At 39.4% G+C, this 26486-nt stretch overlaps 1 protein-coding gene across 3 annotated transcripts in view; it reads right to left on the bottom strand.

Annotated features, from left to right (window-relative positions):
* Positions 1–26486, bottom strand: part of WDR48 (WD repeat domain 48) — a 44435-nt gene that overhangs the window by 2393 nt on the left and 15556 nt on the right. For 2 of the 3 annotated variants that reach the window (XM_003826083.6, XM_063602741.1), the window contains 13 exons: positions 25128–25216; positions 24242–24343; positions 19035–19259; positions 16780–16854; positions 15754–15856; positions 14494–14591; positions 10035–10142; positions 9557–9653; positions 8680–8775; positions 6053–6158; positions 4968–5055; positions 2585–2661; positions 210–402 (listed from right to left, as the gene is read on the bottom strand). In XM_003826083.6, the coding sequence (XP_003826131.1) occupies positions 210–402; positions 2585–2661; positions 4968–5055; positions 6053–6158; positions 8680–8775; positions 9557–9653; positions 10035–10142; positions 14494–14591; positions 15754–15856; positions 16780–16854; positions 19035–19259; positions 24242–24343; positions 25128–25216 (1457 nt within the window). Of the gene's footprint in view, positions 1–209; positions 403–2584; positions 2662–4256; positions 4293–4967; positions 5056–6052; positions 6159–8679; positions 8776–9556; positions 9654–10034; positions 10143–14493; positions 14592–15753; positions 15857–16779; positions 16855–19034; positions 19260–24241; positions 24344–25127; positions 25217–26486 lie in introns of all 3 variants that reach the window. The other variant, XM_055109689.1, reaches the window with a different exon arrangement.

Below are 26486 nucleotides of genomic sequence, written 5' to 3'. Positions count from 1 at the left end.
CTACCAGCACATCCACCATTTGTCTATGTATCCCTTCTCTGAAAATCTCCCCAGCAGTAAAGAGGAGCTTTAGGGTGGGCTTTAGGTAGGAGAGGCCCAGGGCTCCTTAGAGCCCCTCTAAAAGTAGAAGCCCCCCACCCAAAGGCATGTAACTCTTTATGAGCACCAGCACTGGAAAAATTGGGGCTGTAGTCCTCAAGTCCACTTACCTGGTCCTGGCACAAAAGTTCAATTTTCTCCTCTGCCAACACAGCAATATCTTCTTCTTTTTCCTGTTCTCCTGGTTTTTCATTATTAGAAGAGCTAGTGGTTTGAGACTCATTATCCAAGTTGATAATTTTTTCATAAACATGTTCCATAACTTTTCGGACTTGGAGCATGTCACTAGCAGAGAGTCTATCTCTGTAAAAAAGCAATGGCTTATTGTGACATCAGGAAAATCACTAGATATTATTTATTCCATATTATTTTTCTTTGATGCAAACATTTTATAAAGATGAAAAATAAACCAATAAATGTTTTTAGTCATTACCTTAATCCATTTTTAGAGCTGCCGAAAGATTTTCTACAGTGTCCTTCTAAGACACAGTTTATGTACAACTAAATGAGATTAATATGTGTTCTTAAAACTTGACATATACAGGCCAGGTGTGGTGGCTCATGCCTATAATCTCAGCACTTTGGGAGGCCAAGGCAGGTGGATCACTTCAGATCAGGAGTTCAAGACCAGCCTGGCTAACCAACATGGTGAAATCCCGTCTCTACTAAAATACAAAAAATTAGCTGGGCATGGTGGTGCACGCCTGTAATTCCAGCTACTCAGGATGCAGAGGCTGCAGTGAGCCAAGATACGCCACTGCACTCTAGCCTGGGCGACAGAGCGAGACTCCATCTCAGAAAAACAAACAAAAACATTTACATATACATACATAGTAGCCTTCTGGGTTTTATTCCCTTGAATACTTTCCCAGAACCTGGGCAAACTAAATAATTCTGGAAAGGCAGGCAGCTCCCAGTGCTTACCAGGGTCCGACACTCTTAGTGCTCAATTTTCCCTGGGCTCTCCTCCCCACTGCCATGCCTTCAACTAGCACCTGTGAGCAGACAATGCCTGAGTCTAGACCTTGAGTCTCAACCTTCTCTTCTAAACCACAAACCCAACAGCTGGTTGGGTATCTTCAGTTGGATGTCCTACAGGCACCTCAAACTGTATGTCCCAAACTAGACTCATCAACACCCTACTTCTGTATCTCTGATAACAGTCAATAACTATTATACCAAAAAACTAAGGCTTACGCTCTGAAAATCATTTGAACTTCAGTTGTTAAATCTATCTGAAGTGATGTCTAGGACTCACTTTAAAATAATTGTGTGTGTGTGTGTGTGTGTGTGTGTGTATGTGTGTGTGTGTAGAGAGAGATGGGTGGGAGGGCAGGTAGAGGTATAGGTGAAGCAAAATGTTTAACAAGGTATTGATAATTACTGAAGCTATCTGATGGGACGATGGGGGCTCACTAGCTTCTTTCTATATAAGTTTGGAAATCTCTGTAATAAAAAGGTTTAAAAATTTTTTTATTTTATTTGCTAGAATACATATTGTTCATAGTTTAGCATCCCATTACTACACTACTAAAATTCTTCTCTTGGGTCTCCCTGGACCATATCCCACATTGGCTCAAAAGTTTCTGGTGTTTAGTCACTGCACGCTCTATGGCTTGGCATTCAAATCCAACATCAACAAAACCTTTAACTGCTTTTCCAATTTACCTCCTAATATCCCCCTGCTGCCCCTCCATCCCATGCTGCAGGTGCATGGGTCCTCATGTTACTTTCCACTATCTTATGCATGCTCCCACTTCCACATCCCTGATCACACTGTGTCCTGGACTTGGAATATCTATCTTTTGAAGTTCTACCAATCATTACATGTCCAACTCAAATTCCACGTCCTTCAAGAAGCCTTACTGGAAGCTCCAGCCAAAAGCTCATTTATTTCTCTCACTCTCATTATTCCTTAAGTATCCATAAAAACAACTATTATATACAGGTTGGGTCCTAAACTGTGAATTAAGGCAACAGACAAAATGTGTGTTTTATTTATCATTTTTTTCTTAGAGACAGGGTCTTTCTCTGTTGCCCAAGCTGGAGTGCAGTAGCATGATCTTTGCTCACTGCAGCCTCAAACTTCTGATTATCCTCCTGCCTTAGCCTCCTGGCTAGCCTGGACTACAAGCGTGTGCTCCCATGCCCAGCTAATTTTTTTACTTAAATCTTTCGTAGAGACAGGAGTCTCACTACGTTGCTCAGGCTGGTCTCAAACTCCTGGCCTCAATTAATCCTCCCACCTCACCCTCCCAAAGTGTTGGGATTATGGGCGTGAGCCACTGTACCTGGCCTTATTTATTTTTGAACACCTGTAATCGGCCAAAGTTGGTACCTGGTAAGTGGTTTAATTGTATAAACTTTGAATATTATAAAATCCGCCTTAGATCTGGTATTTGCTTCCTTTGCTATAAAAGCAATCATAAGGAAAAGGAATTCTCTCTAGTAGTTAATTAGATCAAGAAACCATATATTTACTTACTTTTTTAAGGTTTTTGCTCCTGAAGATGCATGAGGTTGGAGGTAGAAAGGAATTTTGTTGAATTTGGGCATATTTTTCTGAAACAGTAAAAGTTAAAAAGGTATAACAGTTTCTATTAGTTGATAAATGAAAATAATGTTAATAGGAAAACATGACTTGCAAGTAATAATTATCTTACAATTAAAAGTGACTTTCTATGAAATGTATAGTAAGCTATCAAATTACCTAAGTCAGCCTTCGAGAAAATTCATCAGAAAAATATATGTAACATTAGAGGTAATATGAAATTGTAGCATGGCTCTTCTTAGATAACAGTACAAGGTATTAAAGGGAAACAAACTTTAATTTTTTAAGCCATACAAACCAGAATCTCAATTCTACATTAAAATATTGGAGTTGATACCTAAAGGCCCAAACAAAAACTTAAGTGTCTTGAGAGAAACCCACAGCGTTCACCTTTGAGCAAAGCCACACATTCTGTGCTGGTGAGGCCCATCATCCAACTGAAAAGGCCAACCAAAGTCCTCCCATTTTCTTTCCCTCTGACATCAGAGTGAGGTCTGAGGTGTTAAGAAAGAGTGGAAACTTCAGCCAAGAACCCAGATGTCTACCATGAAGTAAACCACATTCTTAGATGAAGGATAAAATTACGTGGTCATCTTTTCTCAGGGTATTAATCCCCTCCAAGCCTCCATGTCACATCCTGTCTGGATGTCTCCTCTCAAGAATAAGCCACAGGGCTAAAGTCAGCAATGCGTCCCAGGTGAGTTTCACACTCAAAGAAATTAGTGGCTTATGGGGTGCTCAGGCATAGAGAAGACCATGGAATATCCATCAGGTGTCACATTGGCTTTAAGTCTTAGAGGTATATCCGGGACAGAAAATAAAGTTTCTGAAGGTTCTAAAGATTAAATTCCTTTTCATATGGCTTTAGAAAGATACAAAATAGACCAACAGTACATAAGAGAGTCTAGAAGCAGACCCATGTGTATACAGAAATTTAGTACATGATAAACATAGCATCCCAGATAAGTAGAAAAAGGACAGATTTTCAATAAATTCTGCTAGCACACTAGCTGTCCCTTTGGAAAAAGTCTAAATCCTACTTCACACCAAACAGAAGACTAAATTCTAATAGATTAGAGAGCTAGACATAATTATCATAAAAGAACTAGAAGAGAATATAGGAGAATACTTTTGTTACTTTGGAGTAGGAAATACCTAAACAAGACATGAAACTAAGAGCCATCAAGGATCAATTTGATTATAGAAAAAGTAAATCTTTTCACCTGGCAAAAGGAACAAAGTGAAAATTTAATTGAGACACAGATAATAGTTAAAGGGTTAATATTCAATATAAACCACCACCCCACAAATCAGTAAGAAAAATGACCCAATAGAAAAATGGGTAAAGAATACAAACAGGTAATTCACAGAAGAAAAACAAATGGCCAATATGAAAAGATGCTTAACCTCACTATTAATTTGTTTTTAATCCACATAAAAATAATGAGATACTATTTGCCTATTTTTTAGCAAAGATTAGAAGTATCCAGTGTTGGTGCAGGTGTGGGGAAATGGGCACTCATACACTGTTGGTGAGAATGTAGACTACTACAGCCTTTGTGGAGGGCAATTTGGCAGTATCTATCAAAATTTAAAATGTGCATACCCTTGGATCCAGCAATTCCACTTCTAGGAATTTATCCTAAAAAGCACACAAAGATATATGTACAAGGATGTTCACTGCAGCACTGTTTGTAATAGAAAACATTGGAAACAACCTAAATGTCCATTAATAGGGGACTGATTAAATAAATTATGGTACATTTATACAGCAGAATCTTACACAGTCATTAAAAAGGAATGATTCACATGTACAGACATGAAAAGATGTACAGACATGAAAAGATGTCCAGGATACATTTTTTTAGGTGAAAAAAAAGTTGCAGAACAGTATAAGAGATTTTGTGCAATATAAAATGAACTGTAGACACATCTATGTACACAAATAATATATGCTTGTATGCAAAGAAAAAAGTACTGAAGTCTATGCATTAATTTATTAATAGTTGTTACCTCTGGGAGGAAGGATAGGGAGTGAATGGGCAAGAATGAATGCTTGGGGAAGATGAGAGCTTCATTCATTTATTATTTTGTTGAATAAGCATATATTATTTTTATAATTAAAAACCAACAAAGCTAGATATATAAATAATTATCAGTACTATTTCTGCAACTTTGGAACTGCAAAGAAGCAGATGGGGATTCCACTTGGGAGTCTAGCTTTTATTAAGGTTTAAAATTATAATGTCTAAAGCAGTTCTTAATTTCATGAGTTACAAAAAAATAAAAGAGCAAAGTGGCAGTGGAGGATACTTACATCCACAGTGATGTCAATTACCCATTGTGGCACTGTTTCATTAAGAAGCATAGACTCAGTCTCACCCCCGGAATCTCGGCAGAGCAGCCTAAACATAAACCATCAAGTAGTAAGTAACCCAACAAGCACAGATGTCAAAATCACTGTCAACAAATATTAGCGGGAGGAACCCTCATGGTTTTCATGTAGGATAACCCCCACTTGACAGCTAAGGAAATAAAAGTACAGCCTGGAAGAATGACTCACTCAGCTAAAAGGGAAAGCAGGCCCTAAAATCAGGCCCCCAGATTCCAAGGCCAGGCATACACTACAGCTGCTTCGTGGAGTCCCTGGGTGATGACAGGAAACCTGGGTGCAAGCAAAGCACCCAGTAAAGGTCCCCAGCTAGTGCCACAGTGCATGGCAGAGACTTTCACACGCAGTGGAAGTCAGAATATTTCTGGTAACCACTCAGGAAACTATCAGAAAGATAGATAATCCTGCACTCAAGAATAAGACAAGCATGTCTTATTCTTTCTTTCTTCTGGCACCTATAGACTAGTAAGCTCTCACCCGGCTCTACCAGGACCTTGCTAGCAACTTGGAGGTGAACCAGTCCAGCCCTTCCCTGAAGGGCCCCACACATAACTGTCTGGCACCCCAGGCAGTGTCAGTGTCAGCCTCAACAGTTCCCAGGAGCAGCCCAGCTCATCTTGGCTGGATCAGCCTAAGAAAAGTAATGTAATGTACTCTGAAGCTCTTCTGTGGGCAGGGAATTCTAGTGGTATCATCTGTTGCTTGGCCCTTGCAGTCACATGGGCAAAGTGAAGGAAAGTGAGAATTATCTACAGAAACCAACAGAGAAGCTGCTTCGAGGCAAAGTATTCTACCTCATTCTAACACTAGAGTTTCTCCTCCCAATTAGAATGTGGTCTAACAGCAGCAGACATTTCACTATCTCATGGACATGGGATGCTTCCAATCCCTGGCATCCCTAGAATTTAATAATAAACTATTTCTAATATCGAAATACTGAGTTTGAGTCGACACTTCTTAGCAAATGGGATACCTTCTCAGGCAGAACCTCTGGTCTTTCTTACCCATACCTGAACAGTGTGCGACCTCCAGCTTCACCAAAGATCACGGGTGTATGTGGGGGCACTTGAAAATATCCATTTCCCTTCTGCACTCGGTTCTCCTGCTCCCCATTTACTAGGAAAAGATGCAGGTGGTGTTAACATCAGAGTTAGTGCTAAAAACACAGATTCTAAACATTTTACTCCCACAAGCTTCAAACATTGCAAGATTAAATTCAAATGTCCTCTAAGTCCACCAGAGTTAGAAATAAAGGTTAAAAACAAGTTAAATTTCTGAAAATAAGAAACACAGCAACTTGTGGTCTATTTAATGGAAAAAATGACTGTATTTTAGAGGATTTTAATAAAAGAGATTAATGTTTGAGATTCAGAACAAAAACATAACCAGCTACTTCAGCCACAAGGAAGTCTAGGACAGCCTGTATATAAACGATTCTAGAGTTTTTTTGTTTTTGTTTTTGTTTTTTGTAGAACACCCAAGCTCAGAAAAATTTCTTGAGGAAAAAAAAATTACATTTAATGGCAGCCATAACTAAAGACAGAAGCATTTGTGAAAAAATCCTCAAGGAGTCCACAATTTTGCTTTTATTGTTCTCTGCAGATTTCCTTTCCACTGTTGTTTTTTCTTTGAGATGGGGTCTCATTCTGTTGCCCAGGCTGGAGTGCAGTGGCGTGATCACAGATCATTGCGGCCTCAACCTCCCCTGGCTCAAGTGATCCTCCCACCTCAGCCTCCTGAGTAGCTGGAACTATAGGCACACACCACCACACCTGGCTAATTGTTTACATTTCTTGTAGGGACAGGATCTTGCTGTATCGCCCAGCATGGTTTCAAACTCCTGGGTTCAAGGCTGCTGGGCAGGGCAGCCTAAACATAAGCCATGAAGTAGTAAATGACCCAACAAGCACAGACGTCAAAATCACTGTCAACAAATATTAGAGGCCTCCCAAAGCACTGGGATTACAGGTGTGAGCCACCACGCCTAGCTCCATTCTGCTTTCTTCATAAACTTTTGACCTAGCACAGGTGGGTGATACCAACTCAAGTGCCAATTCATTCATGACACTTTCCTCATCAAACTGGAAGCATCTGACCCCCTGAAATCCTATAGCATTTGTGGAACCTCTCTCCTAGCACCCTTCTATCTCAGAATGCTTTCCATAAGTAACTCTCTGCCATACCAGAACATCAGCTCCTGAAGGACAGGGACCATACCCATGTGTCTTTAGTACCCCCACCTGAAACTTGGTAAGGGCCCCTGAATAGTAGAGCTGCTCACCAAGCACCATCTGAACAACTCCAGAGTGTCCACTGAGTATGCTGCAGGTGCTGTGGTCTGAGCTCTGGATAGTAGCCATGCCCTGCCCTACCTTTCCCATGCAGTCTGATGTTAAGGATGACGTGATTTCTGGTGATTTGGGTGATACTCCTCACCCAAAGCCTAGATCCAAAGGGTGCATGACTATACCACTGTTTTGATAACTTAATCCTTATTGCTTATTTGGGTGGCTGAGAGTATCCCATCTAACTGGAAATGATTTGCCCACAGCAACATAGCTGTTAAGCAGCAGAGCCCAACCCAGAACCTAGCTTTCTTGACCCTCTGTGGAAAGATTTTTCCATCAGTTTCTTTAGCTCAAAGTCCACTGTACAATTCTGACAGGGATCAAAGTGTGTCAGGTGATGTAAAAGAAAAGCCACCATGGGTAGGGCAACAGCACCCTCTCTCTGACAGGAACATCAGAAGACTGGTTTTCAAGGAAGCATGTCATCCTCATGTGAGAGATTTAAATTCCACATATCATTATGGGTGAATCTGACAGCCAGAACAAAGTCCCTGGCAGGAGGTACTCGCCATTGTTGCTCACTCCTGGTGGCCAGCAGAGAATCTTCAGCAGAGTAAGCCTCAGTCGATGGGACTCAATGATTCCTCAACCAGCCGTAGGTTACACATGAGGATGTGAAATTCTAAGTTCTTGTTTCCCCTTCCTTTGATCAAACTGAGCCAAATGCATATATTCAAAACATGTTCTCCTCTGCTGCTCAGGGAACGTTACTGCCACTGCCTATGGCACACACACGTTTCAGATGTCCTCAGTGACATTAATTCTTTACACATGCTTGAGCATATGCTCTGTCACTTCTGAGTTGGAATTTGAATTTTTTTTTTGAAACAGAGTCAAAATCAGGTAGGCCATGAGACTAGGAAATACCAACATTTCAGCCCAACATGAAGAGTGACTATGCAATGACAAACCTGGCTTTCTGATGCAGCTAACTACCTAGCTTTGGAGGTTAATCCAAAAGATCAGAGGTACCTTGAAGAATATTTTGGAAATAAGTCTGTTAAGGTGCCTCATTTTAAGACAAAAGTCATCTGAATATAAATATAGGTATTTTATTTATCTTGAGCAGTCTCACTAAAAGCCATATCATAAGGTGGTCTGGTCTTTTGGAATCTCAGTCTCAGTTAAGACTGGATGAATGTTCCTACTTTGAGATATGGAAGAGAGGACAATAAACTGAGTACACCACAAATATTTTAGCTAACGGTTTAAGTAAGTACCTTTTAGTAAGTACCTTTTAAGTAAGTACCTCTAACTTTTTATGCAACTATCTGAATATAAAAACTGACCATGGTTTACTTCATTTTCCTCTTCATCCATTGGATTCACATGTGTTCTAGGCCAATATTCCAGGAGTGCTTGGAGTAAAAGTCCTCCTAAATTCACTGCAAAAAAGTTAATTAAAAAGAGATAAAATGGAAAAGCGAGTTACTTGGCTTTAACCTAAAAATAGAATAAAAATTGTAAGTTTGTACATATTCTGATGTTAAATTCTTAACCCAATGCGAATGATGTCTAAAATAAAGACTTTAGTCATTTTGCCAATTCTGCTAAAATTTTATCTTAGAATGTTTAAAGCAATGATGCTATGGAGCAAAGAGATATTCTACTTGGTTGTTCAGATACAGCTATTATTTAAAAACAAACATGAGAATCAGATTTTTTTTTTTTTTTTTTTTTTGAGATAGAGTCTCGCTCTGTCACCCAGGCTGGAGCGCAGTGGTGCAATCTCGGCTCACGGCAAGCTCCGCCTCCCGGGTTCACGCCATTCTCCTGCCTCAGCCTCCCGAATAGCTGGGACTACAGGCACCTGCCACCACGCCCAGCTAATTTTTTGTATTTTTAGTAGAGACGGGGTTTCACCGTGTTAGCCAGGATGGTCTCGATCCCCTGACCTCGTGATCCACCCGCCTCGGCCTCCCAAAGTGCTGAGATTACAGGTGTGAGCTACTGCGCCTGGCCGAGAATCAGATTCTTTAAACGGCTATTTCCATATGAAATTACTAAAATGATTTGTATACATTAGGTATTTGTACATACCACATTTTTAGGACATAGTCAACAAAATATAGAGAACTTTTACAAAGATAAGTACTTAGCAAAAAACAGCTCATATTCATCTTCTCTTCAGAAGGGAGGAAAAAAATGAAGGACACTTAAACTCACATTTTGGATCTGACCCATCAGGGCTGCTGAAACCAGCATCTTTTGCAGAAACCCAGGCAGCAAAACAATCACTTTCATCCAAAGTAATAGTTAACATCTATCAAAAGAAAAAACTTAGTGGCATCCCATTTGAATATATTCTCCAAACAAGTCTCTAAACCTTCATTTATTTGTACTATTTGACTAAAGTGCTAAGTCATAAATTCAGGAACCAAAATGTGTTTTGTGTGATTCAACGCAACAACACAATTTAGTTTCCTGGGATACCAAAGGCATTTTGTAACTTTTAAATTTTTTTCTTTTTTAATATATTTTTAATTTTGTTTTTTTCTTTTTTATTCCATTTTGCATTTTAAGTTTTAACACAATTTTTTTTTTCACACCTAAAAACACAGGACTCTGTAACTAATAATAATTATAAGCTATAATGAAAATCTTCAATTATCCCAAATCATACAAGTATCAATTGCTAACTTACCCCTGTTTTTAAGTCTACTGAGAACCAATTTGGCACATACACCATTTTAAATCTTTTCTTAATTTCATCTTCAAAATCCACTTTGCCCAGATCTTCAACTTTACATGCCTATACATCAAAAGAAAGTATAATGATCAATATTAAGTGGTGAATTCACTTGATTCTGACTTTGCTATTCAAAATTTTACAAATTTTCACATGTGTCTAAGTGAAACAGTCTAAAATACATTTCAAAAAGAATGTGGTCCTTTTTTAAAATAATCTGCTGCTATAAAAAATTTAAATTAAAAAAGCACAAAATAGTATTTGGGAAGAAACTGTATTTAATTGTGCTGATATTGATATAATATACCACCTCATCTTAACAGCAACGTGGCTCTTTCGAGGGTCCCAGTTGTCGGCCATCTTCTCAAAGGGGGACTGCTTATTTTCCCACATCCCATTGTTCCTTGATGCTACATGGAGACCATTACTCTACCATCTCCATGTAAAAACTTATTTCTCTGGGGCCTATGTCATTTAGCAGCAGTAAACTGTACACCTTTCCTTCACTGCCATCTAGCAACCTGCCACTCTCCCTCATTTACTGGAGACTTGAGCCCTGGGCTCACTGTCTTGCAGTCCATCTCAACTAAATCTCTCTTCTACCTCTGACCTTGCCACCTTCCCCATTACCCTCAGCACATGACTCTGATTCCTTTTTCTCAAAACAAAGAGAAGCCTTGACAGAATCCCCTTAACTTTCTCTATCATTCTCCCTGGTGCAAGGAAAACGGTGTCCCTTCTGACTGTGCTCCGGTCCCCCTCACCTCTTGCTTCTTGGGATGACCTTGTATTGTCATCTACCCATGAATGTCTCTACTGGCTTCTTCCCAGGAGCAATGAAATATGCTCAAATTTCTTACATCTGAAAAATACCCAAATATCCAAACAAAACCAAACAAAATCAAAAGCTTCCTTTGGCCCTCTGACTCCTACATCTTCTCTAGTTTCCGCCGCTTCCTGCCTACCCCTCCAATCAAATTTCTTCAAAGATTATCCAGTCAAATTTTCTGTTTCTTCACCTTCAAATCACTACTCAACTCACTCTACCTGGCTTTTGCCCTTAAGACTCTACCCAGAGGCCACCCTCTTTATTTAAATCCATGATTTAATAATTTAAGTCACATCTTAAATCAACTCACAGCAGGTTAATGCCACTAACCGCAAGCTCCTTCTTGAAACACTCAATTAGTTCTTGAGCTGCCACTGGCTCTTTGTTTTCTTACTCCCCCGCAACTTTTTAAAATCATATACTATTGTGGCTTCCTCTTTTCCCAACATCCCTGAAAGACTGATGACTTAGTTTCTTCTCAGTCTACATATGTCCCTTGGAAACTCTGACATTTCCTATGACATCAAACTGTAACCCACAAGCTGATGACTGCTGAGCCTTTTTCTCCAGCCCAGTTCTTTAACTGTGCATGAGACTGTACAGCTGTCTGCCCACCAAACACCTCTATTCAGATATCCCACAGAAACTCAAATTCAACATCTTTCTCAGCATGTCCTTTTCTCCTGATAACCTGTTTTTCATCTTACATTCCCTACATCACTTCCATTCACCAAACTGGACAATCAAGAAACCTGGGACTCATTCTTGCTTTTTCCTTTCCTCATACTCCTTTCATTAAAGTATCACTCCTTTGGGCAGGCACGGTTGCTCATGCCTGTAATCTCAGCACTGTGGGAGGCCAAGACGGGCAGATCATGAGGCCAGGAGATCGAGACCATCCTGGCCAACAAGGAGAAACGCTGTCTCTACTAAAAATACAAAAATTAGCCCAATGTGGTGGTGCATGCCTGTAATCCCAGCTACTCGGGAGGCTGAGGCAGGAGAATCGCTTGAACCAGGGAGTCAGAGGTTGCAGTGAGCTGAGGTTGCGCCACTGCACTCCAGCCGGGGCAACAGAATGAGACTCCGTATCAAAAAAAAGAAAAAAAAAAAAGTATCACTCTTGTTCACAGGCCTAAATATTTTCCTAATCATTCTATTTTTTCCATCCCCCTTGTTCCCACCCTAGTCTAGACAAATATCACCTTTCACCTGTATTAGTGCAACAGCCTCCTATTATGTACCAGACACTGTGCTTCTCAACATCACCAATAATAGGCACCCCCGACATTTTAGGAATGAAGAAACCATTTTAGAGATGTTCCCTAGCATATTCCGTAGATCACTTGGCGAGTATTTGGCACAGCCAAGGTTAGAATGCAGCTCTGTCCAACTCCCAAGCCAATGTTCCTAAAAAACTGACTGTCCCACACTGTTTAGCCACGTCTATTACACCAGATCATTTGATATCAAAACTTCAAGGTCTAGATATGGGAAGCTGCTAGGTACACAGAAATGCCAATCATGATGTATGCTGGCCCCATCTAAGTAGAAGTACCTCCCATTCAGACAGCAGGATTCTACTCAGGCCTCAGTTAACCAGACCAAGAGTGGACAACAGACCCATATACAGAAAACAGATAGGTCAACTCTCAAAGAGGAGCTGGCCTGATCAGATTCTCTTGGGTATTCTGGAGACAATTAGGTCCTGGGCAGCATGAGGCGAAGTCCAGCCACAGGACAGAGTTAGGGACACATTTGTGGTAGAGTATCAAAGTGAAGAATCAATAATTTCTGCTGATGAGTTTCTTAGGGCTGTTCTGGATCCTGCCAGTCCCCAAGAGAACCCTCTCTGAAATCAATGTGTTTCTACCCCCACCCCCAACAGGCATCTCTCTATTGTAGAGAAAAACTAATCAGATTTTTGAAGCTTGCTGCAACTAAACTTTCTACTCAAAGAACTAAAGCCTCTCATTCTGAAGCAATGCTCACCAAACAACTGTTTCATAATGGACTTCCCACATAGATGTCCCACAGGGAGGAAAAATGGTAGTCAAGCCAAGGTTTCTGTTCAGTGACAGTCCCTTTTTCCTAGCAAGAAACTTGCCTGTCTTATTCTTTAGTTCATTAAGTGAATCTCTTTTCTTTATAACCAGGAGCTTAACCAAAATACCAGCTGTTTTCAATTCTTCCTTTATAATAAGCTCAACATCTGTCTCGTCCTTTATTTTTATTTATTTATTTAACCTTTCCTATGGTGCTCATGTCTCTTCCTTTAGATCTCCAATCATGACGTCTTCCAGCTTTCAGTTTCCCATTACATACACTAACAACTACTGCCCTCAACATGAGATTTTCCTGCTCTAAAATTATCTAAGGTTCTTCTAGGAGTACAAAAGAAAGGCCAACTTTGGGTCCTGCAGCTGAAGGCTCTTTGGGAAATGACCTAAATGTCATTTTTCAATCTTACACCCCTGTTACTTCCTTATATTTACTCTGGTCTCCAAATAAACAAAGCTGCTCACCTTGCCCCAAATAAGCACATACCATCCTTTTCCTGTGCCTCTGCCATTCATTTCCTTTTCCTGAAATGCTCTTCCTTCTACTCCCATTATGCATCTACTGGAAACCTTTAAGTCCTTGTTCAAACGATTTCTCCACCACGAAGCTCTCCTGACTTCCCTCATCCATAAGCTATCCTGAAATCTGTTCCTTCTTTATCTATAAGGTTTTCCCATTCCACTTGTCCCTCCTACCAAAGGGGATCAAGGTAAAGACTTTTTCATCATTTATGACCCTCAAGCATGGTTCTTTGCACATGACAATCATTCGATCTAGGAAATATCTGTTGAACAAATGAACAAGTATACCAACAACACTAAGAGAGAGACTGGTGAGAATGATAAAAGCAGACTAACTTTTTAATCTGCCTACAAATGCTTCACTGCTATTTGGAATGTGATTGAATAGCTTCATGCATTTCAACTGTCCCAGAAGGAGTTATTGTAACATGACCCAGAGTTGTAACTAATGCTCATAGTGATGTCTATAAATCCTAAGAAACAGCCAACCTTATTGTGTGCACTCCAGTGTGTCTCATCTAGGGTGATTTTACACCATTCTTCCTCCCTCCAAACATCTGGCAACATGTGGAGACACTTGTGGTTGCCACACCTAGGGGGAGGGAGGGGTATTACTGGCAACTACTAGGTGGAGGCTAGAGATGTTCTAAACATTCTACAATGCATGGAATAGCCCCCTACCTGCCCCCTCCTCCACCTCCAAATAATTATCTGGCTTAAGATGTCAATAGCTACAAGGATGAGACTTTTAAGGTAAGGCAGCATATAAGATTGTCTGCAATACACTAACCAGAGAAAATGATTCCATTTAAACAGTTTATTTACTTAAAAAGATGAACTATGATCTTATCTAATATTCATATAAGAAAGTATATACCACCCCATAAAGTATTACTGCAATTACATCTTAATTTATATTTATTATCTTATCACATACAAAAAATAAAAAATAAAGGGGGTATACAATCTAACAACCTATATTTAGCCCCCAAAAAATACTCACCTTCAATACATCCCAATATGCCACATTATTATTGGTATCTTTGGTTAATATATGTCTCTTATCATTAAGAATGTGGCACTGAATAATACTAGCACCCCCTAATGGGAAAAAAAAACACAATTGGTAAAACAATCTTTCTACATTTAAATTCATGGTGTGGTAACAATTGTTAACTGGTATCTAACAGGAACATAAACTGTACTAGCTACTAGAAAGGAAAAGGCAAACCTAAAGACTATATAATTATATCTAAAGCAATTCAAGTCCCATAAATTATTTATGTCCATTTATAAACATTCAAAGAAAAACTATCTGATTTTAATAATACATTATGGATTAAAGGGCTCTTCATGTCAAGGGGGTACTAGTGGAAAATTGTTGAGGGACAACAGCTTTATCCACTGGGAAAAGTCAAAATGATGACAGGAAGTCTCTGTATTAGTCTCATTTTGCATTAACTTTGGCTTCCCATCTTTTGCTTCCTGAATGAATATTCTAAAGGTTTAACAGCATGAACAAATGAATGTGCCATACAAAATTCTAATCCCAAACTCTGACATTAAACATATGCTGCTTTTTTGCCATAATCAGCAGCAGCATGTAGAATTTGAGGATCATATCTGTCCTTTTCTGCCTCATATCTAAGTACAATATTAAATCCTATGTATTTTATGAAGTGGTTACTGGCTTTATCATGGCTATTCTGATGTTAGGCAAATAAATTGACTCAAGAAAGTCCACTTTAAAAGTCATTAACAGCATTTTTTAAAATAACTTTTTCTGGCTGGGCGTGGTGGCTCACGCCCGTAATCCCAGTACTTTGGGAGGCGAGGCGGGCAGATCATTTGAGGTCAGGAGTTTGAGACCAGCCTGGCCAACAAGATGAAACCCCATCTCTACTAAAAATATAAAAAGTAGCTGGGCATGGTAGCTCACACCTGTAATTCCAGCTGCTCGGGAGGATGAGGCAAGATAATGGCTTGAACCCGGGAGGCAGGGGTTGCAGTGAGCCAAGATCCCGTCACTGCATTCCAGCCTGGGTGACAGAGCAACACTCCATCTCAAAAAAACAAAACAAAACAAAAAGCAAAACAAACAAACAAAAAAAAACCTTTTCCTTATATTAAAAATAAACCAATGTATTATCTTTTGTTTACATCAGGATTATATTTAAAGAAAGGTCATTGTCTTGATTTTTGTCAATCTCTAAGTAACTATCGCTAACTTCAATAAGGGGTACAGTACCTTCCATTTTCTTACCTTTAATAACCTGGTCAGGTTGTGTACAAAGAGGTGTTATAGGATTTGTACAGTCATTGTCATAATCTCCAGAGGCTCTAAAATTATGAATTCCTTTCAAAGTCTAAAATTACAAAATTTGTTATTTGATCATGTTATGCTCTACAAGCTTTGCCAGCCTGTTTAAAGTGGCAAGAAAAATAAAGTCAAAAAACAAACAAGAAAACCTCAACAACCACTACATCAACCGAAAAATATTTGGTCACAGTACAATTATCTATCATCGTTTAGAAAGAAACAAATTTTAAGAAGGGAATATTGTCTTTGGGAGAGAAAACTATGCATGAAAGCAGGCGTGCTCTTCCAGGTAAAATTATATTGGTCATAAGTTGGCATGATGAAATTAACACAAGATATACAACATTTAAAAAATAAGTATACAGAAAGAACACTTGACCTGCATGTCAACAGGAATAAATGCAAACACCTTCTCTTTTGTTACCTACAGATAGTCTGGTAAGCAAGAAAACTTAAGTCTTTTTAAATTAAGATTTAAGAATTAACGGTGCACTTTGGATGACTTCTGTTTATCCTCTATCTCTATCCCTGTTCTTCATGCTATGAGGAAAAAGAAAACTAATTTGAAAGCACAATTTTCTGCTTTCTCTTATGTTTAAACAAATTTGAATCCTGGTGAGTTTCCCTGCCTTGTTGGTACTTGGGCTACCTATCTTCAAATGTAGCTTCATGAGGTCAGAAGATGTACTAAGACTTACTGGTTTTACCAGGCAACAGTGTCTATTCTAAGGACATGGAACATGTATCTTGGCTCCGGACAAAGAAGTCAGAATAGTCATTTTGACTATTTTCTTAATTTTAGTATGGTCTTTAGGATTCTACCTACATTCACAGGGCTTTCAGGTTTTTGCCCCTGCCCAAAAGCATGCTAGAGTTAGGGCCACACTGAGCATTTGCAACTGGCGTCTACAGGTCTGTGATAACAAAATACATGTTTATAAACCTTTGCCAGGTTAATAGCTCACTTACCCATTTATTTACTGTAGACTTAGTTGTTGCAACCCAAATTGCAGGAGGAGGATCAGCTGATCTATCAAGCTCCATCTGAAAACAAAGCACAAAAATATTGCTTTGTGGAATGTCAACTCTTCTGAACTGCCAGGACTAGATACGTTATTAATATCAACTCCTTCATTCAACAATTGTGGTGACTAAATACCTGGGCATGTGTGAAAAACTAAGGATGCACAGAAAAATGAGAGAGTCTTTTTCTTTGCTAAATAAATTCATAGCCCTATAAAAGTGTAATGGGGTAATTTCTCACCTAAAACAGTGGCCAATAATTTTAAGTGTGGTCAATTTGAGGTACTTGAATGGATACAGTCAAAAGGATAAAGACTTTCCATAATTTTCTCTTCATGTTACTCCAGTTTTTATGTTTCTATAGTAACAAGGAAATAAATTTCTTTTTACTTTGAAAATGTCTGAAGTAAAAAACATCCTAACAACATAGTAAAAGTGAAAATAACCCTCACCTAAGGACGGGACACCTGGGAATAGCTTACTGTATATTCTTCTGTATGTAAAATACTGCACATATAAGAATATGTTTATGTGCATGTATATATTACACAAGCGGAATCACTCTACATTCATCCACTATTCTTCCCACATCAGGAAACCGCAGGTTTGCAGTGGTGGGAACAGGGCAGGACTCCTAGCTAGCAGCAATCCTCCTCAGTTCAAGATGATATTCCTTATAACATATAATTATGTTTGTGCCAAGTTCTTTCAGTCTTTTCCCCACAGCCAACATCCCGGCAAGAGATCCAGGCAGCTGCAGAACTCATAATGCAGAGTGTTTCTCCTCCAAGTTTGTCTCCCCATCACATCAGCCTGCTGCCTGCACACATGTTGTATATGTATGATTATTAATTCAGCTCTGACTCCTTGCTTCTCTAAAGGATTACTGGTTCGGTCCATTAGGATATGCCATCTATTTTAAAGAACCGTACTTGGCCAGTTTTGTCTGAATTCTTAGACTGCAGACATCCTCCCAACCATCGCATTTGACCTCCATTCCTCTTTTCAGCCCTTCCTCCTACACAACAGTCTGAGGTTTCAGATGTCACTTAGTTTCGTAGAGAATGGGTATCTGCAGTTCTGTTTCTCATTTTCCTTTTAGGTGATTTCTGAGAAAAGGGAGTGGTAGTATTTTTCTGCCTCCATTTTAAAACTTGGAAACTTCCAGCCACGTGTGGTGGCTCATGCCTGTAATCCCAGCACTTTGGGAGGCCGAGGTGGGCAGATCACCAGGTCAGGAGATCGATACCATCCTGGCTAACACAGTGAAACCCCATCTCTACTGAAAAAACAAAAAAAAATTAGCTGGGCGTGGTGGTGGGTGCCTATAGTCCCAGCTACTCCGGAGGCTGAGGCAGGAGAATGGCATTAACCTGGGAGGTGGAACTTGCAGTGAGCTGAGATCGCGCCACTGCACTCCAGCCTGGGCAACAGAGCAAGACTCCATCTCAAAAAAAAAAAAAAATTTTGGAAACTTCTTCACTGTTGTTTTAATGTGAAATTCTGTGACTATCGGTGAGGTTGAACAAGTCGACTGGCCATTTTTCAGTCCAGGCTTCACTTTCAGCAGGTGTTCATGTGGATGGCTTCCAAAGACTTCCTCAAGAACCCTTTGACCCACATGGTAGATCCTGATGGTTAGGGCTGCTCTGAGGCAGTGGTGGTTTGGAGTATGAAGCAGCCTGCTCTCTCTTCTTTCAGGAGAGTACTCTTCCACTTCCTTACTCCTGAAACCATGGACACATTTCCTGACCTTCCTCTGCTTTGTTGTCTGCTCACAGATAACCTTAACTCCTCATATTTCTCTTCCTAAGGACTGCTCAGGAAAGCCAGGCAAGCTCAGGAGCAAGTATGAGACAATTTCACTACAATTCATCAGTGGGACAGCCATGCATCACTGATGTACCAAGAAGTCACACTTTCTTCTATAGGCGACTTACAAAACTGTTAAAAAAAAAAAAAAGCAAAACACAAAAGTGCCCCAGAACTGACCCAGAGTATCTCATACTGACACTCTTCCATCCAGACAGATGCCTACTCTTCCTTACCCTGTCAAGTTCTGCTCATGATGGAATATCTTTTTTACAAACCTTCCCCCCGAACCCTGCAGTTGAGTCATGTTTTAATATAGCTTTTGCTCTATTTGGCTAACACATGTAACAACCTTAATTATAAAACTAAAATATTAACATATGACATACCTTGAGAACTGGTGCTTTTTCTTCACAAATTAGCACCCGAATGTCAGGGTTTCTTAGGTCTGTACAATAAATCTTCCTGTCCCTTCCACCAGAATACACATGTGTGAAGGCATCATTGACTTGCAGCGCCCAAACACCTTCATCATGGACTCGGTATGTTGCTATACATCTCTGCTGGCCAAGGGACCAAAGGCGAATTGTCCCATCAGAACTGCCTGAAAGGCACTGCAAACAAAGAAAGGCAAAGTTAGAACTTGCCACAAAGTTCCTGCTTTCTTGTGCTTTGCACTTGACTTCTCCCGAGTCCACACTGTCAAACACACAACTCTATTAACCTGTGTTTCTGCCTCTGATAAAGGCTTGACAACCATGCACCACAGGCTAAAGTGACCAAATTTATGTAATTTTGGGAAAATTCCTTATTCTTCCCAAATATGTAATTAGGGTAGTTTTGTTGATCAATTCACTAATCTGCAAGTAAAAGTTTCTTTTCTCCTCATCTCTTTTTCCTAAATAAGTAGTTACGGTTGTTCTGTTGATCAATTCACTCATGTAAATATGCTAGGTTGTTGGTGGTAATTTTACATTTAGTCTATAGTTGCCAATAAGGAAAATGGATAGAAGAGAAACTAGATGAATGACACCTATTAATTATGCTTAGAGATACTCCAGCAGGAGAAATCTCTGAGCAGAACTGCCTTTGTCCTCTCTACCTGGCCACTTGTTGATTTCTGGTCAATCCTGTAGACAAGCCCTACTCGCATTATCTACTACTAAGGGAGATAGAGTTTGAAAGCAGTGGAAATGAAGGTAGCAGTATGCACTAGGCCCATGGGTCTCAAAGTGTGGTCCCAGCAGCATCAGCGTCCCCTGGGAACTTGTTAAAATATAAATTATTGGGTCTCATTCAGAGCTAACAAGGCAGAAACTCTGTTGGAACCCAGCAATTGGTGCTTTAACAGGCTCTCCAGGTGATTCTGATGTTCACTATCTTTGACAAACACTGCACTAGGCCAGCAAGCCTTTTGAAGTCCTGGGTTACACCTCTGTCTCATGGCTCTGGATTCCTGATGAGGCCAGGTCTCTTGGATTCTACTGACGAGAATCAGAAACAAAATCTAGTCTCAGGCTTACCATTCACTCTTTGTGTTGGACACTTTCCATATAAGCCTCAAGTGAGTTAACACTGGCAATTCTGACAATTTCTGATGGCTCAAGAGAGTCAACTACATAGAAGCTGCTGACACACAAATTAGGGCTGAGCACACTGTGAGTGTGCTCAGGCGGAAAAAGACTGAATTAGACACCCTGCATCCACACAGCATGTTACTGTGGTGACTTGCAGAAGAGTATAAAAACTTGATTTCCTTAGGAAAAAGAATGGCCCAGAGGAAAAAGCAATTGCTGGTGCTGGAGTATGAAGTTAAGTAAGCAGAGCTTCAAAGACGGAAAGACAGTTGTGGGCTTGGAGATTTGGAAGGTGCCCAAATACATGAGGCCTTCAGGAATAAAAATTTACTGGCCTGCCCCATGACTTTAAGGGCCCTTGAGAACTCTAAGCATGTTTAATTAAATGAACACATACTAGGAAACTCTCCCACAAGATGCCAGGAGCATCAGTAGTTTAATAACCTATTCCAGCTAGTTTACAAGGGAACCAAGAAACTAACCAATAAAGCAAACGTCAGGAGCAAAGTTAAAGCAAATCTGCAACATATGTGAGTGAGAAATGTGGCAATCTGATGGTGTAGGGGCCAAGGAGGGGCTCCCCATTCCAGGAAGAGGTGTTATTCTGAGGTGGCAAAGCTTTTAGTAAAGCTTTGATCCCTCAGATCCTAGACTATGCATCTACAGAGTAAGATTTGACAACTTAAAGAGGACAAGGAAAGTAAGATATGATGGGTTAGAAGTCCTCGTGGCCTGGGGCAACTTGTAACAGGAAAGGATAAGTCCCAAACTAAGGGTGCACAGTTGGAAGCAGATAAGGAAACACAGTTGTATCAACCCTGATATAGAACGCCAAGTAATCTCTGATGGTAATCAGTATTCTAAGACTACAGAAAAGCAGATCCCCCAACAAAGCAACCACTTTGAAAGTATTATGTTGGCCAACTTCTTCGCAGCATTTGGTAGTATAATTAAAGAATGTCCTGTTTTATAGGAATTCTAGTGCCTGAGATCTTGTAGGAGCTGGAGGAGTCATCAAAACATTTCCACTGCCTCCATCCTTCCACTAGAAAAACATAGATAAACATGAAGATGTTCATTATGAGGTAACTCCTGGGACTAGGACAGAATGTCCTTCAATGATTCTGCTAAATCAGATTTAGTGGAATAGTCTGTAGCCCTAATCAGGTGCTCTTTGTTTCTGCCAATGAAGATAGGAAGCACCAGTGTACTGAGGCCAAGTTGCTGCTGACCAACAGGAGTGTTCCCGGGATGGTCACTAACACACAATCTCAAGTGCCAACAGAGATCAGCCAAGTGGACAACGTAAGCTGGGGCAATAAGTGGCCTGATGCTCTGAGACCCTCAGACCCATAAGCTAGGATCAGCAGACTTGTATTACCAAAAGAACCCTTTGAGTGACATACAAGGACATGACTGACTCAAATCAAGATGGCAGGTTGTCCCAGCTCCTCAAGCAATGAATTGCCTAAGTAAAAGGAATAAAAAGACAGGTGGCTCTGCCCAATAATGTTAGCACCAATCAAAGCAACTGCAATGCTGATCTCTTTACAGGCAGAACTCCCTCAGGGAGAACCTCAAATAAATTTGGCAAATAAGAATCTTATTCTACAACAAAAGAATCAGGCAACAGGTAGATATTCATGGGATTCATTGGCCTATAAGATATGTATCTTACTGCCAATTCCTGACTTACAAAGCCACCAGATACCCTATATTACAAGCTCACAGGGCAATTTAGCAGGATGCAATATAAACTTTGGCCCAGTAACTGATAACCACCTCTTCCATATTACAAGAATTCAAGAATCTGTAAGTAGAAGTTTCTTTTTTCCTCACCTCATTTTTCCAAATAAGTAATTATAGTTTTTTGTTGGTCAATTCATTAATCAGTAAGAGTTTCTTTTTTTCTCATCTCTTTTTCCCAAATAAGCAGTTATTATAGTTTTTTGTTGATCAATTCACTAACGTAAATATGCTTGGTTGTTGGTGGTAATTTTACATTTAGTCCATAGTTGCCAATAAGGAAAATGGGTGGAAGAGAAACTAGATGAAGAGTGATACCTATCAAGTTTGCACTCTGAGACTAACAGGCAGTTTTTAAAGTAGAACCACAATATTTCCTCTGCTTACAATGAGTGTAGCTGACTTCAGATGAAGTGCATTTCTAACTGTACACGTGATACTTAAATCATCTTTTATAGAAGCACATTCATAATTGCATAGATAGGAAACAAGAGATGGAGCAGACAGGTAGAGCTTTAGAAGGTCTGCCAGGCCCATAGCCCCCTTCTGGAAACCATGGAGATGATATGATCCCGCCCAATCCTGGCAAAGCTAACTGAAGAGACACGGGCAACCATCTGAAGTGCAGCCTTGCAGCTACACTGCAAAACAGTGAGGAGCTGACTGCACTGGGTAATTCTTACAGTCATGTGAAAATGAGGCCACAAAGGAACTTGAGAGCTCTAGGAAATGCCCTGGCTTACAGTTAAGAAAATACTTATTATTAACACATATATATACATATACACACACTCTCACCAACTATATAAACTATATATTATGATTCTCACTTTGCAGATGAGCAAATTAAGGACTAAAGTGAAATCCTATCCTGTATGTTTATTGTGGCACTATTCACAATAGCAAAGACTTGGAACCAACCCAAATGTCCAACAATGATAGACTGGATTAAGAAAATGTGGCACATATACACCATGGAATACGATGCAGCCATAAAAAATGATGAGTTCATGTCCTTTGTAGGGACATGGATGAAATTGGAAATCATCATTCTCAGTAAACTATCGCAAGAACAAAAAACCAAACACCGCATATTCTCACTCATAGGTGGGAACTGAACAATAAGAACACATGGACACAGGAAGGGGAACATCACACTCTGGGGACTGTTGTGGGGGTGGGGGGATAGCATTGGGAGATATACCTAATGCTAGATGACAAGTTAGTGGGTGCAGCGCACCAGCATGGCACATGTACACATATGTAACTAACCTGCACATTGTGCACATGTACCCTAAAACTTAAAGTATTAAAAAAAAAAAAAAAAAAAGATCCTTCACATCTCCAAATACCTCCACAGGTATCTTTAAATCTTTCTTCTCCTGGTTCTGAAAAATGATTTCCTTCCTTAGACTAGTTTCCAAACCTTCTGTTCATTTCTGGAGGCGACGGCTTCTCTGATTGATGTCTAAAGCAATTTCTTAGACATGAAATTTTAGCAATTTCATGTCTAAAGTCTTAACTTCCACAGGAAAAGAAACTGATGGTGTTTCTCACTTCATCATCTTTCTACTTGCCCTTTTCTAACCCTATCACAATCAATTCCAGTTATCTCTGACTTATCACTGCATTCTGGAAAAAAAATGGCTGAGTCAAGGGTACATGGTAGACATATGTCATACCCATAAAATGATGCTCAGTTTTTGTTTTTTATTATCTACATTGATGAAAAAGTATTTTCCATTGCTACAGAACAGAATTGTGATTTATAATTCACAAATTACGTGGCCAACAGAGCTAATGTATAACATTACCAAAATGTTTTTCTTTGAAATGTTCACTCTGAGCATTATGTTAGAAAACTAAATTTATCAACTACATCTACATAGTCAACTGACAAAATGTGCCCCTAAGTCAGACCCACTGTGAGCAAATTTTCCACTTAATACACTGGCAAAAAGCATTTGATATCAAAGCTTCCTTTTGCTTTACACAGGTAATGTTTTTAGTTATTTTAGCCCCTATGCACCATAAATGCATATACTCATCTGCATCAGAATTATTCTAAGGAAATTCTTTGTTTTGTTAAAAGTGATGCAAATAGAATAGTTTTTAAATGTAGCTTATATGTGCAATTTAGTATTTTAAAATTTTTTAATTAGACAATTTATAATAAGTGTGGCTTTCGGTTCAAATCAACCTATGCAATAGTATACAAAGTGCGGAAATTTCTAACAAGGTTATTAGGTAAACACCCAAATGAAACTGCATACTTGCGTGCCATCTCTGTTTAATAGCAATGCCTTCACATTATCCGTGTGCCCTTTAAGCTTCATTAGTTTTGCACATGTTCTTGGATCCCATACCCTTAACACCTGTGAATTTTAATAGAGTATTACACAAACTAAATATATCAGTATCAAATTTAAATAACAGACAACTCTCATAAGTCAAATGATAACCATTATATTCTGAGAAGGCAATACCACTTCTGCCAATGGACACTGTCTAAGCCTCCCAACCTCAGGGAATTAGGCCTTTCAAACATCAAAAATGCACAGCCTCTTTATCTTGTCACTATACACACAACAGTTATAGTTATACTCTTACTTATTCAAATAAAACCTTTTGTTTAGCACCCACTAGGCAAAACCACTGTCCATATATTTAATAATTACACAGATTAAATTATTTTGGTTTCTTTATTTTCTAATGTTCAAACCACCCTTTAAGCTCCCCCGATTGGGGCACAGTGGCTCTCATGCCTGTAATCTCAGCACTCTGGGAGGCCGAGGCAGGTGAATTGCTTGCACTAAGGAGTTGGAGGGACAACATGGCGAAACCCTGTCTCTATTAAAAATATACAAAAATTAGCCAGATGGGACAAGGAGTGGCCTGATGCACGTGATGGTGTGTGCCTGGGGTCCCAGCTACTCAGGAGATTGAGGTGGAAGGATCGCTACAGCCTCAGCAGTCAAGGCTGCAGTGAGCCAGGATCATGATGCCACTGCACCCCAACCTGGGTGACAGAGTGAGACCCAGTCTCTAAATAAATAAATATAAAGAAGCTAATCGTAAAATACCTGCTTAAAAAATAGGAGACAAGGTATGTGAAAAATAATTTTTTTTTTTTAAATAAAGAAATAAGCTCCTCCTTACCTTTTCAGTGGACCCTGATACAATGATTGTTCCCAGTTGATTCATGGCCAGGCTATAAATGGAATCTTTGTTTCCACTTAAAGAAGAAGCTATTGAGGATAAACGGAGCTAAATGTTAACAAGATCATCAGCTGTTTAGTAACTAGTCAGCAAAAACTGCAAGTTTAATTATTCAATTTAGAAAATCTTATCTTTATAAGTACTCTACGGAAAAGAAATCTACCTATAATGGAGATAAATCTAAACAGTATTATTATCAAAATTTACATATTTTCTGGATTTGAATATACACAATGCTCAATATCTGATAAATTGCAGTGCCACTGAAAAGCTATCCGCTTAAATGACATGTTTAAAGCTATTCATGTGCCATAAATATGAAAAAAATGTTCAATTTCAGTATTTTTCAAACACAAATCAAACCAAAAACACTGTTTCATACACCAAGACAAAAAACAAGGTAATACTTGATTGTAAAAAGAAAACAGTACAATGGAACTCTCATATATTACTTATGTGAAGATAAATAGGTACAACCTTTCAGGAAGGAATTCAGACTATAGCAAAAATCATGTTCATACTCTCAGTATCACTGAAGTGAAAAAAGATGCATATGAAACTGTCTATATAGTATGATCCCAATTTTACAAACATATTAAAAAGTTGAGTAAATGAGTTACTACATGTACTGTTTAGAAAAATGTCTACTTGTAGCAAGTACTCAATACAGGTTAGCCATTATTAGTGTTATTTTTATTATTATGTATTAAAAAAAAGTGTGATATCCTCTCTAAACAACTCTAAGCAAGATGTAGCAGAATCTGTATCCACTAAGCCTGGGCCCTGACCTTGTGACAACCTGCTTTTTTTTTTTGCTTTGTTCCCTCCCATTAGTGTCTCTTTGAGGCAGGCCTTACATCCAGACTTAAAACCTAATGATGTACCATGACAGCCCCAACAGGGACCAGCTCATGAATCAGAGATAATGTACAGGTGAAAAATCAAGAACAAGGGAAACAGAATGTTGAGACCTTCACATATTCCTGGAAAACAAGGCAAAACAACAATCAAGAGATTATAAACACAAGTCTCCCAACTTACCCTTCTTGGCACATACTAGGCTATATTAGTAAAACTGTATTGTCTATGTCAATGTGAACACTCCACAGAGTCATTATAAAATGGACCTATAATGTAGGGATCCAGAGAATGCAGGCCCATGTCTTCAATGTAGACTTTCCAGGTCAGGCCTAGCCAAAAATGTGCTCCTAACAGTCCCTTCTGAAACCTGGCCTAGAGGACTCTACTAGGTTGGGCCAAGCATGAAGCTCAATTTCAAATCTAGACTTGTATGAGCCT

The sequence above is a fragment of the Pan paniscus genome, chromosome 2 (assembly GCF_029289425.2).
Source record: "Pan paniscus chromosome 2, NHGRI_mPanPan1-v2.0_pri, whole genome shotgun sequence".
Taxonomy (NCBI): Eukaryota; Metazoa; Chordata; class Mammalia; order Primates; family Hominidae; genus Pan; species Pan paniscus.
The sequence above is the reverse complement of the archived record's forward strand: the minus strand, read 5'-3'. Positions and strand labels throughout refer to the sequence as shown.